A 17,467-nucleotide genomic window follows, 5' to 3' on the forward strand; every position below is an offset into this window, starting at 1 on the left:
AAAGTACAAAAGTACAAAGGTACTGAGAGAAATCAAAATTAAAATTAAAGCTTATAAAGTGTTTATTAAAAAAACATAATAAATAAATGCTTTTTATTATTATATTCTTTATTATATTCTTTATGTGACTTATTTTATGCCTTACCTGTCCTGTTTTTTAAAAATACACACACATACACCCATATGCACATACTCCTTAAAGATACAATATGTTACTGGGCTTTGAACCCAAGGAAGGGACTAGTGGCCTGGCTTCACATGTACGTCTAATACAATGCAGAAACTACACAGCTACTCGCCCTTTTATACAAAGATTTTTCCCATCACAAAAGGAGTAACAGGTTCATTACACAAATTTGTGAATATAGAAGCAGCAGAAAAAAGAACCAAACAACAACCCAGACACACATCACTTAAAGACAATCTGTATTCTAGAATTCCTTTCCCATCATTTACTGATACCCCACGTACACTTGCCGTGTGACCATTAACTTCACGGAAATCATCGCTCGTAGCTGCACGTTTTACCAGGTGCATGTGCTGTGACTCACGGAATCCTTCTGCTGTGGTTAGACATTTATGTTGTTCTTCTAAATTACAATGCTACGGCTATCTTTGTGCATAAGGCAGTTTCCGTATTTGAAAGTACTTCCTCAGAACAGATTCAGAGAAGAGGGATTATCATGCCAAAGGACACTGAAGTCTTTAGCTATATGCTTATAAAACACTCACCTTGACTTCCCCCAGAATACCGAAGATTCAAGTCGTTATTCATACTGAGGTTCCTCAAAAAAACGTTATAATCCACTGCGGTGTCCTTATCAATGTTGTAATGTTGTGCAAACCTGGAAGAGAAATGCTCTTTGGTAATCAGAAATTATGAGACAGAGAATCTGAAATGAAGCAAGGTCTCCTTGAACACCGGGGCTGGTATTCATTTTACTGTGTTTCTAGCTAGAGCTGAAATTCCAAAGTGAACCCCGGGAAGCATTACTGCAGACGAAAACACACAGACCCTGCGGAGATCGCCGTACTCGGACTACTGATGCCCGTGTCATATTCCAGTGTACAGACACGTCTCAGGTCCCGGTTTTCTCCTTTCTCTGGCAAGAGGAAGGGGCGGCCAGGGTTCAGGCTGCATATGGACAGCAAAAGCGGGTCCCGCCTGCCTTTAATAATTACGGGGCAATGATCTAGACCATGAGTCGGTTAACAGAAAGCCTCCATAACCAGAGACAGCTTAGAGCCGGGGGTTAGAGGGGAACACAGCCCACCCTCTTGACCAAGCACCGCATATCACAGACACAAACTGAGGTCCAGTTCACTGTGTCAGGGGCAAAACTTCCCTTGAAGCATTCTATGATTTCCACAGAGAGAAAAGAACATTATTCAAACACATAACCAGGGTGCCTGGGTGGTTCAGTCAGCTAAGCATCTATGTTCGGCTCACGTCATGATCCTAGAGTCCTGGGATCATGCCCTGCACTGGGCTCCCTGCTCAGTAGAGAGTCTGCTTCTCCCTCTCCCTCCGTCCCTCCCCCCGTTCATACTCTCTCTCTCTCTCTCTCTCTCTCTCTCACGCCCACACACTCTCTCTCTCAAATAAATAAAATATTTTTGAAAAACCAAAAAAAAACCACTTAACCAGTGTCTCTCCCTAAAATATACTGAGATACTCTTTTTTTAAAGTTCAGATAAATAATGTTTGGGGTTTTTTTTTCTTCTTAAGATGAATTTTCTATTATTCAAATCTGCCACTTGATAAATGGTTTTCTAGATGATTTCTGCATTATTACATTTATAAAAAATTGACAGTTTTTAAATGTTTGGTTATATTATCTCCATATGTGTTGGTTTCTATAATTACCTAATTTCATGCTGCTTTCTAAAAATTTAGTAATTATCACTTAAAGTATTTGTTATTTTTCTGTTTTCCAAATTTAACAAAGAGTAATGTCATGTATTCATTTCGATGCATACCTTTTTTTTTTTCCACTTTGATGAATCTTGCCTATTGTTCTAATAAGAAAAATTATCTGGAGACAGGATAGCTGCCAGATGCTCAGGCTCAAACTCCCCAAATAGCCGTATCTTTCATCCACACTCTCTGTCTTGTGAAAATACGGCCGTAGGCTCGGGGACCCAGGAGGCTGAGCTCCTGTGCTCCTTCCTGTTTGGGCTGCCATCCTATGGAAAGCTTTGGCTTCTCTGCTGCTCCAGCAACATGTCCAGATCCTGATAAAAATCTCATCACCAACTTCCCCAGTCTCTATAAAAATGCAGCATTCCTTCAGACTGCTCTCTCCTCCAAGAGAATCCTGACCTCTCCTAACACCCACCCCAGCCACCTTCATAATACCGGCCACATAGTCATTGAGGACACACAGACAGAATCCCATGGTAATATTTCCTACAGATAAAATGTCAAAAATTTAAGCCTCAGTACTGCCCCCACGTGCAGTATCCCATAGGCTTTTTTATAGGAATAAAGGTGAGGGAGGCTGCATCGCTCCTGGGATGAAAGGGCCAGGGCCGTTTTCCCAGAGCCCTGCGCTCAGGGCAGGAGAGGCCACACACCTGCACAGACCTGCAGGCAAGTTGGTCACGCAGGAAGGCCCACTGTAGGGGACAAAGGGAATGACACCCATGGACCCATAAACCTCTCCAGCGTCCCCACCTACAACCAGCCGTGGACTTCACTGGTCGGCTCAGGCGGCCAGCTGACCCTCGGTGAGTCTGTCAGCTTTTCAGGTTGCTCATCTGTTATTTTATCGGGATTCAAATACGTCAGTCTGCAAGGCAACCGAGGGTGGGGTGTGAGAGGTGGGAAAGGAAAAGCAAAAGCAAAACCCAACAGGTCTCAGGGCGGTGTGATTAAGTATAAAACCGGCGATGATTTTCTCTCTCGCCTCTTCTCCATACACGCTGCGTGGTGTTCTGCTGCCCAAAGAGAACTGTTTTCCCAGGAGTAAAGCGCATTCCTGGCATGTCCATGACTGTGACGGTCACTGCGGGACGACCGCCTACTCTGTGCCCGGCCCATCACAGGCCCACTGTGCGCACCAGGGGGAATCCTAGCGCCAGCCCTGCAAAGGGGGCTCCTCGGTCTCCACTTCTTTAAGAAGAAGCGGGGTCTCAGAGAGGCCCAGGAGCCTCCGGAGGTCCTAGACCCGGGAAGGGCGTCCACAGACCTGACCCCAGGCATGCCCGACTCTACAGGCCAGGCAGGCATTTGCCGCCACCCTGAGAGGCAGAGGCTGGTGTTCAAGAGAAGGCTGTTTCCGATAAAAGAAAGGATTCAAAAATGCATTGTGTTTCCTGCTCAAAAACTAAAAAGGCCAAGTAAATACTGAAGCATCTTCTCAAGGAAAGAGTATATTCTTGAGCCTCAATAAAGAAAAGCATTAAAGCAATCGAAGAAATGGTCTACTTTTGATCTTCTGTGTTTCTGTTCTAAAGAAAAGCAATTCCATTATGTTATGTTTCTCAAGCCTTATCATGAAAACAGTATTGTTGCCGAGGCTTAAAAAAAAAATCTCAAATAAAAATTTGTGGAGTTCTTTATTATTCGATACTTACGAGATGGGGAAACAGACAGTAACATTTTTTATAGATTTACTAGGTTGGAGACTGCAGTGCCAAACACAGGGTTTATTGTCAAATAAAACACTGTTTTGTTTTTTGATGGCCTGTTTTAGAAGAGTGTTGCTTCTGTTCTATAATTGCGTGCACAAAATTATTTAATTTGTTTTGTTTGGATCTTATTCTGGACACTTTCCCAGTCGGAAAGATATAAAAATTAAAACATCTATTATGTCCTTTTATATTCTGAGGTGGGTTATAAAGAGGAAGAAAGAAGAAAATATTCAAAAGACCAGGAAATACATATATTTTTTAAAAAGTCACCTTGTTTCTCAGCCCCCACGATGCCCAGGCCATGGTCACATACCCCCTACGCTTGCCTGCCACAGGAGCGACTCCCTGCACTCCTTCCAGAAGCAATGTCGTCTTTATGACACCATGTGAGCGCAGCCACCGGTGTCATCGGGATTTATAACTGCGGTGTGATGTGAAACTCTTCGGCTCAGAGTGAAATAATAAGGCTCGGTAAGTCTGTTAACAGCCTGGGGGATACTTAGAAAGTGGTGGGGGAAGGCAGGAAAGGAAGAGAGTCTATTGGCCAAGTATCACGGAAATGAAGTTAAACGTAGGCCCCCTTCTAGTAGCTTCCATTCAAAGCTCAGGCAGCACAGAAGCCAAACCTTTGGCTTCTTCTAAATGATCCGGAGTTTACTGGATGCTCAAAAAACTAAACAAAACAACAAAAAGACGAAGCCCAGGCAGATTTTCACACGCTGCCCTTGCACGAGGAGCAGGTCGGGGTGGGGGGGGGCTTTCGAAAGCCATGAAACAGCTAAACGTTTAGTTATTCACTGTCCCCCTGCTGCAGTGTCCCCTGGACCCCAGCAACAACTGTCCTCAGGGGAAAGTTCAGTTTCTGTTATTATATCAGGAGGGAGAGCCAACAGGGAACACATCGACCAAGGAATAATTCCTGAAATTTGTTCTTCTCTATCCCCGGGCTTTGAGTCAACATCAACTGTGAACTGGAAACACGGGGGACGGCGGGCGTGGAGCCAACCAGGGAAGGAGAGACAACTGGTGATGGATTACTGAAATAATCAAGATGTGTTCTGATCTGCAGGCCAGATGACTGCCACCCTGGGGACTCTCAGAATCCGAATCATTAGCTCTCGGATCTGCACATTTGTGGAAAGCTCCACCAACAGAGGAGACGTGCCTGGAACACCTCTTTTAAACAGTCAAGACAGAGCCGGGGGAGGGGGTGATGTCTGGTCCCAGTGCACCTGCCAGGCCCCACTTTGAAACTGGGCTAAGTTCTACTGAGCCACCTTTCCCCAGATCTCCACTCACTTACTTTCTGTATTCGTCACTTTTCATCTTCAAACAGAAGGTCTCCAGAACTTTCCTCAGCTCACAAGGCTGGATCAGACCAGTCTTGTTAACATCAATGAGCTTCAAGGCTTTGATAACAGTTTTAATGTTTTTGAAAATCTGTGTAGGAAAAAGTGATTTCGGAGAAGTCAAAAAAGACCCTGTGTTAAAAACCAAAATGGTCATTTAAAAAAAAATGTGAACATTTTTAAGTATTTCTTGTAAAATAAATGTTTTCAAAGACTCACAGTTGCAGGTATTGCAAAATGATATGTCTATGGAAAAAAGAATACTTTGCACTTACTGAATGTTTGTAAAGCCATTTTCTCTGTAAATGGTCTCAGTAAGTTTTTAAAAAGTCTTTCTGATGTAAAGCAGTAAGTCTCATACACGATTCATTCCCTTTTAAAGCCATGTGAAAAATCTTTTTTTGTTATTGATTGGTGCTTAAAAACTATAGTTCAGGCAGGGCTGAACTTGGACGATCTTCATTTTTCCACAGCTACATGCATGTTTTTACTAGGAGCTGCAAAACAGTACTGTACCTTTCAACCCCTGAATTTAAAAAAAAAAAAAATTGTAGAAAAGTTGCCTAGATGTCTTTCCCAAATTCAGCAAGGGTATATTTATTGGGCACACAAACATGAAAGGCATTTGGATGAGCCAAATGGGGATGTGGGGATTCAGAGTGCTGAGCTATGTCCTTACCCCAAAGCTACTGGTACTTACAGGACAGGAACTTCGCCAGGCCTCACGGGTGCTAAGCACGGAGCTATGTGATCAAATCCCCCCAACCCACAGGAAGGAAGTATCCCTCCCCGTTGTTAGATAAAACTGAGGCTCAAGGACGCTACATGAGTCACCTGCATTGACAGCGATGATACCAGGATTCTAACGCAAACCCACCCTTTAGCTACAGTACTGGAGGAGGAAACAAGACATAAAGTAAATATTCGTGAAGCTGAGCTGTGGGAATGAGAGCCAGGCAACACGGAGAGCACAGAGCTGGAGGCCTTCACAGAAGGAAATGGGCACTTTCAGCCTGAGTCATCCGGGAGGCTTCCTGCAGGTGGAGGCATCTGAGCTGAGAGGGGTGGCTAGGGCTGGACAGGAGCACATTTGGCACGGTGGAACGTGACGGCTGGGGACGGGACTGTGGATGAAAAGTGATGCAGGACTGGCACAGTGGGGCCTTGCCAGGTCTGATTCTGCTGCCCTGAGCTAGATCAAGTCCATCCCCAGTCTAGAATCGGGTGATCAGTGCCTCTCAAGGAAGAGGTTTGGGGAAAACACTAAGAGGAGCAGGTTGTTGTTTTTTCTTGTTATTAACATCCCTGTCTTCCTCAACACTTCCTGTGCCAGCTCCCCTCACCGGACACTGTCTGACTGAGGAGGAACCCCCAGGAGCCTGCTCCTGGGGCGGCTGCCCTCGTGCTCACCCTGAGGAACCACGAAGCTGGAGGAAGGACGGCCACTGCTCCCTCTTCTCCCTGGCTGCTTGGACCTGAGTCCCAGGCCCTCCTGGCTGGGCTGTGAGGGCCTGACATGCCGCCCCTACTTTGGGGACCACACAGAGTTCCCTACAGACAACTTCTGAGCCCAGGTCTCTCAGCTCCCCGTCCTCCGCTCAGCCAGACATCACCTCTCCCCGCTCAGACTCCACACCATGTCATCCCCAACGACTGCCACTCTCTAAAATCAAGCCCCATGCTCCAACCACCCCCCACCCTCCGGCCGCCTCGCTGGAGTGCAGGACCCCGCAGTCTTCTCCCCAGCAGGGCTCCTACCTGCCACTCAGCTCCTGGGCACAGCTCCCTTTCGCTCCCTCCCAACCACCCAGTCCCTGTAGTCACCAGTGGGTATGTGCCCCTCTGCCCGCCTCAGCCCTGGGAAGCCTGCTCCCAGGTTCAGCCAGCTCAGCGCCTTTTCCAAGCACCTGATGTGACCCATTCGACGCTCTCCTGGGTCCCCTCACCCGAGGGCGCTGTGTGTTCCCGCTTTGCTGTGTTAGCCCCTCGCCACCCCCACCCCGAGTCTGCCAACCCCCCCCCCCCCGCTCCTAACCTCCCTACCCACCCCCTCCCCCTCCCACCACTGACAGCCATTTACAGGAAAGAGAAATGGCCGTAAGGTGACAGCCAATGGCCTGGTCCTCCCCAGCATCTGTTGGGACTCCAAACCCATGGGAGGGGCCTCCCCTCCTGGGTCATGATGCTGCCTACCAGACACTCCTGACCCCATCCCCACAGCCACGCTGCCTCACTCACGTCTCCCCACAAGCTGTGACCCTCCAGGCCCCACAGATCGGGTCCTGGCAGCTCTCCTACCTCATCGCCCCCACTGCGCTCCCCCCACGCGGCTCGCTGCTTTGGGGCCACACGCCAGCCCCTCCACTGTTCCTCCTCAGTGCTGGGCTCCTGCTTCAAGGCTTTTGCCTTTGCTGTTCTTTCCGCCTAGAACATTCTTCCCTGGATACCCACTGCCTCACTCCCTCACTTCATCCAGATCTCGGCGCACCTGTCATCTTATCCGAAAGACCTTCCGACCACAAGGGTAAGTTAGAACCCCACCCCCCACCCCCCACACTCTGATCCTCGTCTTCCCAGTACTTCTCACCAACTGATTTCATGCTCATCTTGACTGTCCGCCTGACTCTCCCTTGGGAATGTCAGCTCCAGGAGCTGGGTTCGGAGCTTTGGCTCCGGGGTCTGGCTCAGTAACTGTTTGAGTGAGTGAATGAATCTCTCTTCTTTTGGGGAGAAGGCCACACCCTGAGGAACCTTTGCTACCCCCCCTCAGGGCCGATCCTGGATGTAAGAATGCCTCGGTCGACCATCGATGGAATAATGATTCTAACAGTATCATCCTTGAACAACTATCAGTGGAATGTCTGTTCTGTGCAAAGCCCCATGCTAAATTCTAGACACATCTCCCGCGGCTACCAACCGGGCAGCGCTGGCGGAAACCATCTTACTCGCCCACCCTGGGAATGCCCAGCGAGGAGGAGGGGGCACGGTGTCCGCGACGGCGAGGCTGGCTCCCGGGTGTCCTCCCTCAGCCCAGCGGCGTTGTCTCAAAGAGCAGAGCCGTGGCCGCCGAGCGCCCTTGCCCAGCGGTCACCCAGGACCCACGGCACCTTGTCTGCTGCCAAATCCCGATTCACCTCTTCTGGTGAAACGGAGGACATGAGGCGATGCGCTTTTTTAAACCCCCGAAGCAGCCCATATGGGTCTCCAGCGTGGAAAGCCAGGAAGCAGCGAGTCTGGCACAGAACTCACACCCACCAGAGGTATGTCTCCAAGTTTCTTATCATTTGTCAGACTGAAGTTTGGCAAGATCTGAATTGAGCTGCAGATGGCGGGGCTTATCGAAGGCAGGCGAGTTAGGGCCACGGTGTACAAGACTTGTCCTGTCCGTGACAGGAGAGAAGAGGAAAGCACACAGGAGCCAAGTGGCTGGGGTCACAAGAGGGACTGTGTCCCTGCCCCACCCCATTTCCCTGTTCCCTGGAGGAGGGAGGAGAGGCAGGAGACGAAAAGGTAAAGACAGAAAAATAGGATGGCGTGGGCAGCCTCTAGCTCCTTTCTAGGCCAGCGAGACGTGTGCCATTTTGGTAGAAGTGGGACACGTCTGTATTAAGAGCCACTGTCTCTGAGCCTCCTGCTTACCCCTCACGCCAGCTCCAAATCCCACAATCTCGCCCCCTCCCACAGTCTCTGGGCTCCAGCCACAAGGAACTGCCCAAATTCACAAGCATGGCAGGCTCTCCCGCATATGCTAGAAAGTTCTCACCAGGCTTGCGAAGCCCTCCTTGATCTGACCCTCCCTACCTCTCGACCCCACCCCTGCTTCCCTCCCCTACTCTCTCTGCTCCGGCTTCCAGGCCTCCTGGTTCTCTCTCCCCTGTACCGCGCACACTCACCCTTCAAGACTTTTGCATCTCCGAACTCTTCCTCCCGACAGCTCCCGCCTGGCCTTCATTCAGGTCTGTCGCACTCCACCTGCTCCCCACCGAGGGAGGTGTGCACAAAAGCTCGCTCTCATCCCTTCCGGACCCCTCGCTTCCTCTTAGTGTTCGTCTATGCCTGGACCACTTCACGTTTCTTTATCTGTTGCCGGCCGGGTCTGCTGCCCCTGGGCCCTTCTCTGATCCCGCCACTGTTCCTTCGAGAGCCTGAGCCCTCCCTCTGGCTTTCCTAATTACACCTCCATCCCAGCGCTGAAGCCCAAACTTCAGTCTTGTCATCCGTGTGTGCTCCTGCCTGAACCAGGTCCCTAGCTCCCTATCCGGCCTCTGCTCTCCTGGGCTCCATCCCTCAATCCCCACTGCTTTGCGGGAAGGGACTCCAGAGGGCCAAGCCCAGGGAAAGAGGCCAAAACTGAGGCACAGTTAGCAAACAGAAAGGAGGCACTGCCTGTTGTTTCCTCCTTCCAAACCCAGCAGGTTGCCCTGCTCAGGACAGAAAATGAGTTCCTGCTTTGCCTCAGCCCAGAGGTGGGCCTGAAAGGGGGGCACTCCAAGTCTGATGGCCCAGCCTCTGGACACCTGACTCCCTTCGCGGTGCCCCACATTCGGCGGACTGTTGCCTCCACCTCTTTTTGTACACCTGCAAGCTAGAAATGGTTTTTACACTTTTTAATGGTTGAAAAAAGCCAAAAGAACTTTGACATGCGAAAGGCGAGTTTCAGATTGCAGTATCTGCAAGTCAATGTAATTGGTGCCCAGAAAGGCCCTTTCAGTTGCACAGTGGCTCTGGCTACGTCCCCTACAAACAGTGGCAGGGCGGAGTAACATCTGGCCCATAATGACAGCAAGACTTCCTAGCTTTACAGAGCAAGTTTGAGGCCCCTGTTCCACTCTCCCCGACACACTCCCACTTCTGTGGAGGTGGTGCTAAGTGTTGGGAGCTTTTTGTGCACCAGCACAGGGGAAGCCCTGAGGATTTAAAAGAAAACCAAAACAATAGCTACTTACACCTTTAAGTTAAAGACTCCGGAGCCAGGAAATGGGCCTGAGGCTATGAAGGAGCTGCTCTCTGTCTTCTCTTCCCAACCATCTTCCCCACCTCCTTCCCCACCTCCTGTGCCAGACTCAGTCCCAACACCCTCTCTCCCCGCCCCCCATCCCAGGCCCAGCCGTGAGCTGCTGCCCATGGCTCTCTGAGCCCCATGCCAGGCTGGTGCTGGCCACCACAGCCCCAGCTCTCCACGCCCCACCTCCCCCAGCTAATGCTAGCTGGCAGTCCCTCCCTCACCCTGGTCCCCGCTCCTCCTCCTCTTCCTTCTCCCTCCCTGGCCCCCGCTGCACGGAGCCCCCTGCTGGAGTACCACAGCAGGGCAGTAGGTGACCCTTTCCGTGTCCTTGGGGCCCCAGGCTGGGGAGATGCCCAAGGACAAGGGGGATGATGGGCTGGGCGGTGAACCAAGCATCTAGGGAAGGGAACCACAGTGAGGACAGACTAAAAAGCCTAGATTCTTCCATCTGGACAGCAGGCCTGGGGAATCACGGGCTGGACAGCTTTAAGTTCTGCACTGTGCCTACACAAGCCAGGACCCATTCACCTAACGTTCCCAGAACAGAAACGAAGCCCTATTTCTCATGGGAGTGAAGTGAAATGGGGGGAGGGGGAAGAACAGCAAAATTAAAATATTCAAAAAAAGATTTAAATGAATTTATGGAAGGCAGACCCTTAAGTGCTATTACAAGAAGCAGAGAGCATCTGACCTTAAAGAGTGAGGCGGGGACACGGGGGGCGGGGGTGGAAACCTCCCACAGGCATGACGGTGAGCCACACTGAGAACCACAGAAACTGCTCCTGGCGGCAGCGGCTCCCCACCCCCACCCCCACCCTCACGCCAGCTCCGTGCCTCCCTCCCTCCTTCCCCACGAGGACCTCCAGACAGTGCCGCCCTGACCAGACACTGTCTCTGAGCAGAGACTTCAAATCCCAGCTCTGCGCTATTTTTCAGGTAACCCTGCAGCAGTAGCCTGACCACTAAACCTCAGTATCTTCCTCTGTGAAATGGGAGTGAATAAGGGGACCCTGTCAGCTGTGGTTGGGAGGAAAGCTCAAGTGTGCAAGCACCTCAGGTGGCGCTTCGGGGGGGGGGGGGGGTGCGGCTGCAGACTGGGACCAAAGGCTGAGGACAGAGTTCCAAATGACCAAACATCTGCACACCTGTGTCAAGAAACACTGAGTACCGCTGCTCCTCCCGCCCCAGCCAACTCCTCCAAGCCCTTCACTGCCCCCCTGCCCAGCCCGTTAATAGGAGCCTTGAGAGGACATAAGGTCTTCGGTAGGCAGGAGTCCAGAACCAAGAATAGGGCCTGGATTAATGAATATTTGTTGAATAGATGAATGTATGTATATATGAATAAATGGATGGATGGACGGACCGATGGATGGATGGACAGATAGATGAGAGGGCGGATGGGTGGACGGAAGATGCACGGACGATGGATGGATGACGGACGGACGGACGGGTGGATGGACGGATGGCTAGATAGGGTGACTGCAGTATTCATGGAGAAGCAGCTTCAGTAGGCCAAGGAAACCCTTGTACAGACAGGCCAGGAACCTGCAAGAAGGGGCATGTGGGCATCTCGTCTCCTACTGGACTCAGTGATCTGCTGTACACCTTCCTGGGGAAAAGACCTGAGAACAGGTCAGAGACAGCAGAGCAGAATGGGAGGGGCCAATGAGTGTCAAGTGCAGACCTACTGTTGTCATAGATGATGTGCAAATTTCCAATGGACTGACTGGAGACCAAGAAAGGCAGAAGGCCTGAATTGTCCCCCTCCCAGGGGCTGCTCCTCAAGTGAGGGGACCCATACAGCCTGAGGATATGCAGTGAACCACCCAGGGTAGAGTTGAGAAGGTTTAGAGGAGTTATGCCAGAGGTGACCCTCCTCATCAGGGAACCATACAGTCCAAAGGCCGCCCCCCCAGTACAGTCCTAATAACTCCCCATGTGCTGCCCACGGAGGACACCAGGACCCCAGGGAAGGAAGAGAAAGGCATACTCCCTTTCCTCAGCCCTCATCAAAGACCCCAACTACAGCCGGCGGGGAGAGGGAGAGAAGGACCAGCGAGTAAGCAGGGGGCAGGCCCCTGGGTTAGGAGGAAGGGGACGAGATGGCCAGCGGGCCTGGAGCTGAGCTCAAGGTTGAAACTGGACTGGCCTGTGCTAGACTTTTATAACTAAATGTGACCAGGAAGCCATTAGATCTGCCTAAGATACCCTTAAGGAATGAAAAGGCAGATTTGCTAATGCCTGCTTGAGAACAGTGAGGAGAGAACAATCAAACTGCTTCATGTTTGTGTCCCACTGAGATCAGATGGTTCAGTAAACCGCTAACAGTGGCTGGTATTAGTACGCTATAGTTCTTTGTTTAAAATTCTTTTTATAGCACTTTGAGCTCCAGGAAAGAAAGCTGTGAACCCAAATAAATATGACCACCCAGACATTAAAAGAGGTGAGAAAAAGCCTCATGTTTCCTCCCAGAAGGCCAGAATTCTCAGGCTGCAAATAATGCTTCTTTAGGCCCAGCTCTGATGTGGCCCTCACCAGAGGAAGGCCACACTTCTTCACGCCAGAGCGCAGCCTGCCCAGTAAACTCACTTCGACTGTCCACAGTGGTTCCTTCCCTGGTAAGTTCTTTTCGGCTCTGTTCCTTCCCCGGAACCAGGCTTCCTTGCCCAGTGTCTAGCAGAAGGGGGTGAGAACGGCCTCCTACCCGCCTGCCTGGGGACTGAACCCCAAGGGGAGGGGGCTTCTAGCAGCTTCTATGTCTTGGCTCTGCAGCAAAATGGAAGGGTTCAGCATCCACGGCTGCCAGTCTGGCACCTTTCTGTCATCACGACTACATTCATTTTAAATTTAAGGAGTAAATTTTTTAAATGAAACCATGAAAAAGGATTTTTCTTACAATAAACACATCAATGCTCATTTTCCTTATTATTCTACTTTTGGCTATTTCGTATAAAATCTTTAATTAAAGTTTTTCTTTGAAATTGTCATTATCAACCCAGAAGAAAGAAAGAGGGAAAAAAAGAACAACACAGCTGTGCAGATATGAAGAGCTATTCAGGACTAAATGAACTGGAACGAAGTAAGTAGCTTGACTGTTATGTTCTTACTTTTGGCTCTGTATTCTCCATAGCACAGTCGAGCTTGTCACTTTCTATCGATTCCATCTGTTTACATTCTGCAGAGTATTGGCTGCCTACCGTGAACATTTCCTATTTACCAGCTGGTAGAGATGAGCCAAACCAGATAGGAAAAAATTAGACTACATTCAGAACCCCATAAACACAAACTTTCAATTTGGGGACATGTGGGAGGAGCGGCGGCCGGGCCTGGCTCACCTTTAACAAAGCCTTCGCCTCCGCGCCCGGGGCTGACGCTCCCTCTGGTTGCTTTGGCGCCCCGCCCGCACCCCCATGGGCCCAGGACGATGCATGTAGTTTTTGAACACATATAAATCCTGCCTTTCCCCAAAATTGAACAAGCTTACACAAAAAGACATCGAAATGAGATCCATGGGAACAGAGAGAACGGAGTTAAAGAAAGAGCTAAAGAAAGCATCCTGAAAGAGTTGCTCCAAGGGAGCAAAACTCCAAAAACTCTGGCTTTGGGTTTCCTTGTAGCCAAGGTAAAGAGGGAAACTTGCTGTCATATACGCCAGAGGCCATGTCAGCCTTTTCCCACATTTGATTTTCATTTTCAAAAGGCTTACCTGCAACATATAGACTTCTAATAAGAAGTTTTAGCTGCTCTTGAAAACTTCTGACCCAGCTACGAAAATAAGCTCTATGTCTAAACTCCAAAGGCTTTCAACATGTGCCAAATCTAGAAGCAGCATTTCCTGAACCTTCTTTCTTTCGAATCCAGCCCACACTCATAGGATGGGAGCTCCGTCCCAGGTATGCAGGAGGAACGCTGGGGCCCTTGTCACCCTAACCCCAGATCACTCACAGGACAGAGCTGCATGCCAGGAGGTGCAAGCCCACCCCCTCCCAGGAACTCCATGGTTTCCCCCAAACACCTGAGGTGCTCGGCAAAGGTAGGCTGTTCCTGTCGAGTGACCTGTAAGGCCCAGCCAGTCGTCCTCCAGCCACTGTGTCCGTGACACTGCTGACAGCCGTCTCCGAAAGAGCCACTTCCTCGTGGGAAATTGGCAATGAACCACCACCACCACCACCACCACCACCACCACCCCCTGCCAGCCCCATGCTTTAGGGTTCACACCTGACCTTCAAATAACTCCATCTTTTCCTCCATCCTACCTTCCAAAAGTGTTCTGTCCCGACCTGCCTTGAGAAACAGAACTCTCCACGGGAGGGTCACAGAGCTCATCTCCCCACCGCCCCGGCCACCTCTCCCCTTGTCTCTACCTCCATATCCTCTTGAGCCAGAGTGCGATCCTGACAAAGCCCCACATCTCACCCCTCCTCCGTCCTCATCACCCTGAAACCCTGTCCATGGCACAACTGAAGCACCAGCTTCATCTGAAACCAGGCAGTGTTTTCTGGCTACTCCAGTGGCTGTCCACTTTTCCTATAGAACCGTTTATCCTTTCAGTAAATGTTTCCTGATGGTCGCATCAAGAGCCAGGATCTGTTAACACCAGCGAGCAAGACAGAGAAGGCACCTACTCCCCAGGAACACACATCCTGGTGATAAACAAGTATACAAACAAGTCTCAGAACACTCAAAGTCTCAGGGAAAATATGGAATTTTAGAGAGGTCAGTCAAACACGTCTCCACGCCGAGCGCCATCGGCCAGGATATGTATGGGATGCTTCCTCCATGGGCCACAGCAGGCCACGGGGCATCCTATCCTGGGGAGTCTGATGAGATCTGACGTGTGTTTTGCACAGGTAAGTCAGGGTGTCTCGTGGGAGAGAGATTGTAGGGGGCATGAGCAGGAGCAGGAAAAGTGATCCAGGAGTTCCTGACAAAGCGCAGGGTGGGCACGACAGTGCTAGCAGCAGATGGATGGGCTCCGGGATGGCCCAGGGGATGCAGGAGGCGAGCTGGATGCCGGAGCAGGGCCAGTGCAGAAACCCGGCCTCCAGACGGACCCTAGGTTGCGACACGATCAACTCGGTGCACAGCAGCACCCTTCACTCCTGACGCCGGGGTGACCAAGGGAAGAAGGCTGCCTGGAGAGGCCCAGGACGACCAGCAGAAGGTCCGGTCTGCTCTGCGGACGGTGCCGAGTCTGGAGCCCAGACGGAGATGGAAGCGCGGAGTCCTCCAGAGCGTGGCCTGCTCTGTGGCCTAAAACCAGAGGCGACCACAAACTATCATTTCCCCTTCCCCGGGACAACTCCTACCTTACCTCCTCCAAATGCAAACTCCAACTCCTGTTTTTTTGAGCAACTTCTAGGCTCCAAGATCATTGTATATTGATTGTCACCGAGAGCCTCAAGAACAGAAAAACCCTGCACTATTCTTTCCCCACTTCACGGCCGAGGACACAGTCCCCAGAGGGACTGGCTTGCTCAGGGCCACATACACGGTGAGGGTCGGCGCTCCGTGCACACCCAGCTGGGGAAGCCCACGTGCTCCGGCCAGCCTCCCCTAACATATTGATCGAACTATTGAACATGCAAGAAGATTAAAAAAAAGAAGAAGAAGATTAAAAAAAGATTTAAAAAAAGAAGAAGAAGATAAACCGCCTAAAATGATGCAAATTCTGATATAACCAAATCTTTGCTTTAGCTTCCTGATAAGTCTTTAGTAAATTAATAATAGAACCACCAAAAATAGGTCCTGGGGTAGGAGCATTTTCGATATAATTTTTTTTTCTAGAATGGCAACTGATTATTTTGTTATGTGAAATTCTCTAGATCAAAATGTAAGCACTCCTCTTCATTTAGTTGCACACAGACACGCGAATAAAAGCTGTGACATTATTAATCACTATATTCAGTTATGATTGATAGGCTTTTCTGCAAGGAGGAAAAAGTGGCTCAGATACAATCTGTCCCAACAGCTCTACGATATGCTAATATTTTCTTCAGATGAGAGAGAAGATGTGTTCAAATACCTGTTATAATAGGCAATTAATACCCGTGCACCAAAGTGGGGCTGATAAAAGTGGGATTAGGAGAATATTATAAATTAACCAAAAGCTTGTATGTTTTAGTAAATGGCCTCATTTTGAGTTTGACACAAGTCTTTTTATGAGGCAAACAGACTGCATTCTGGTACATTCGTTCATGCTAATGTGATGTTATAATGTTAAGGTACGTTTATGAAATGGTTGTGATTCTAATGACTGTTTCTTTATTTGTCGAGCAATAATTTTTTTAATTTCTTTTTGAGGAAAATCCACCTATTTAAGAAAATGAATCTAACCCATCACTTGTGTCTCTTCCGCGCGAGGATATTGCAGACCACGCGAGCAGCTTAGTACCTCTCATTATTTACTAATTGCTTCTCAAATGACTAAGGCTGCTCTATACAACTCCAAGGCACCAGGGTAAGCCCATAAAAACTCATGTCAGATCGCTTGGTGTCCAACAGACACACTAGTCACGGCTGACTGGGTAGACCAGATGTTCTGACATCATGGCGCCCAGGCTTCAAAAAGCAGCCCTGGTTTGTGTGGTGACGTGGTACGAGAGCAAACAGCCTGGGGCTCTGGTCGGGCCCATTTATTTGCCTTTTTTATGTCTTTAACTGAATTATACATTCTTGAATTCTACTCTTCAGTTAAGAACAGTTCTTTCGTACGTAGGGGCGGCGGGGAAGGGTCATGACTGTTCTGCACGTCCCCGGTGCTCTTCGTCGGTCAGCACGGCTTCCTGCCTCTCAGGAATTCCCTGAACGTGGCTCACGATGAGCACTGACCCCCACTTCGAGGAGCAAGCTGAGATCTTCTGGCACTTCCGCTTACCCTGCCAGGCAGGGGGAAGAAGTTGGGGACCTGCAGGACAGCTGGGGAGCATAAAAGCCCAAGGACGGTGGAAGGAGCATGAGAGGGAAGGAGGCCAGAATGAGGAAGACGGGGAAACTCCCAAGTGCCCCCGGAAGTACATGCTACATAGACGCAGGGACGAGTCTGCGATCTGAACAAGAGAGGCCACTGGTGTGTGCACTGAAGGTGTGACTTCTCCATGACGGACGGGGTCCACCTCTGTTCTAGTTTCCTCCATACCAGTGGGGAATAGGATGGCACCTGCCTTGAGGGGTTCTCCCAGAAATTAGTCCTTTAACACAATAAAACACTTAGAGCAGCTCCTAGTAAGGGCACAGTGCTATTACTTATAGAGCTGGCAAAATCCAAAAAATTACAGTGTCCACAGGATTAAGGTGAGGGGGATCCTTTCAGTGGGAGGCTGAAGCAGATGCTGCTGGTTGCCTTCTGCAAATCCACTCACCCCTACTCTCTTCTAACAAAACCCTCCATTTTCCGTTTTGTTTCGATATCTACCCTCTGGTGGCCCTGGAGGGAGCCAAGGAAGTAATTACACCGGGAAGTAATCAGGGTTGGTTC

At 49.9% G+C, this 17,467-nt stretch overlaps 1 protein-coding gene across 7 annotated transcripts in view; it reads right to left on the bottom strand.

The window, feature by feature from the left end:
- The window catches only part of EFCAB6 (EF-hand calcium binding domain 6), a 219,775-nt gene that overhangs the window by 156,155 nt on the left and 46,153 nt on the right, over nt 1-17,467 (bottom strand). For 5 of the 7 annotated variants that reach the window (XM_059187201.1, XM_059187202.1, XM_059187199.1 and 2 more), the window contains 2 exons: nt 4,940-5,076; nt 733-845 (listed from right to left, as the gene is read on the bottom strand). In XM_059187201.1, the coding sequence (XP_059043184.1) occupies nt 733-845; nt 4,940-5,076 (250 nt within the window). The remainder of the gene's footprint in view (nt 1-732; nt 846-4,939; nt 5,077-17,467) is intronic. The other 2 variants (XM_059187204.1, XM_059187205.1) reach the window with 1 other exon arrangement.

The sequence above is a fragment of the Mustela lutreola genome, chromosome 8 (assembly GCF_030435805.1).
Source record: "Mustela lutreola isolate mMusLut2 chromosome 8, mMusLut2.pri, whole genome shotgun sequence".
Lineage (NCBI taxonomy): Eukaryota > Metazoa > Chordata > Mammalia > Carnivora > Mustelidae > Mustela > Mustela lutreola.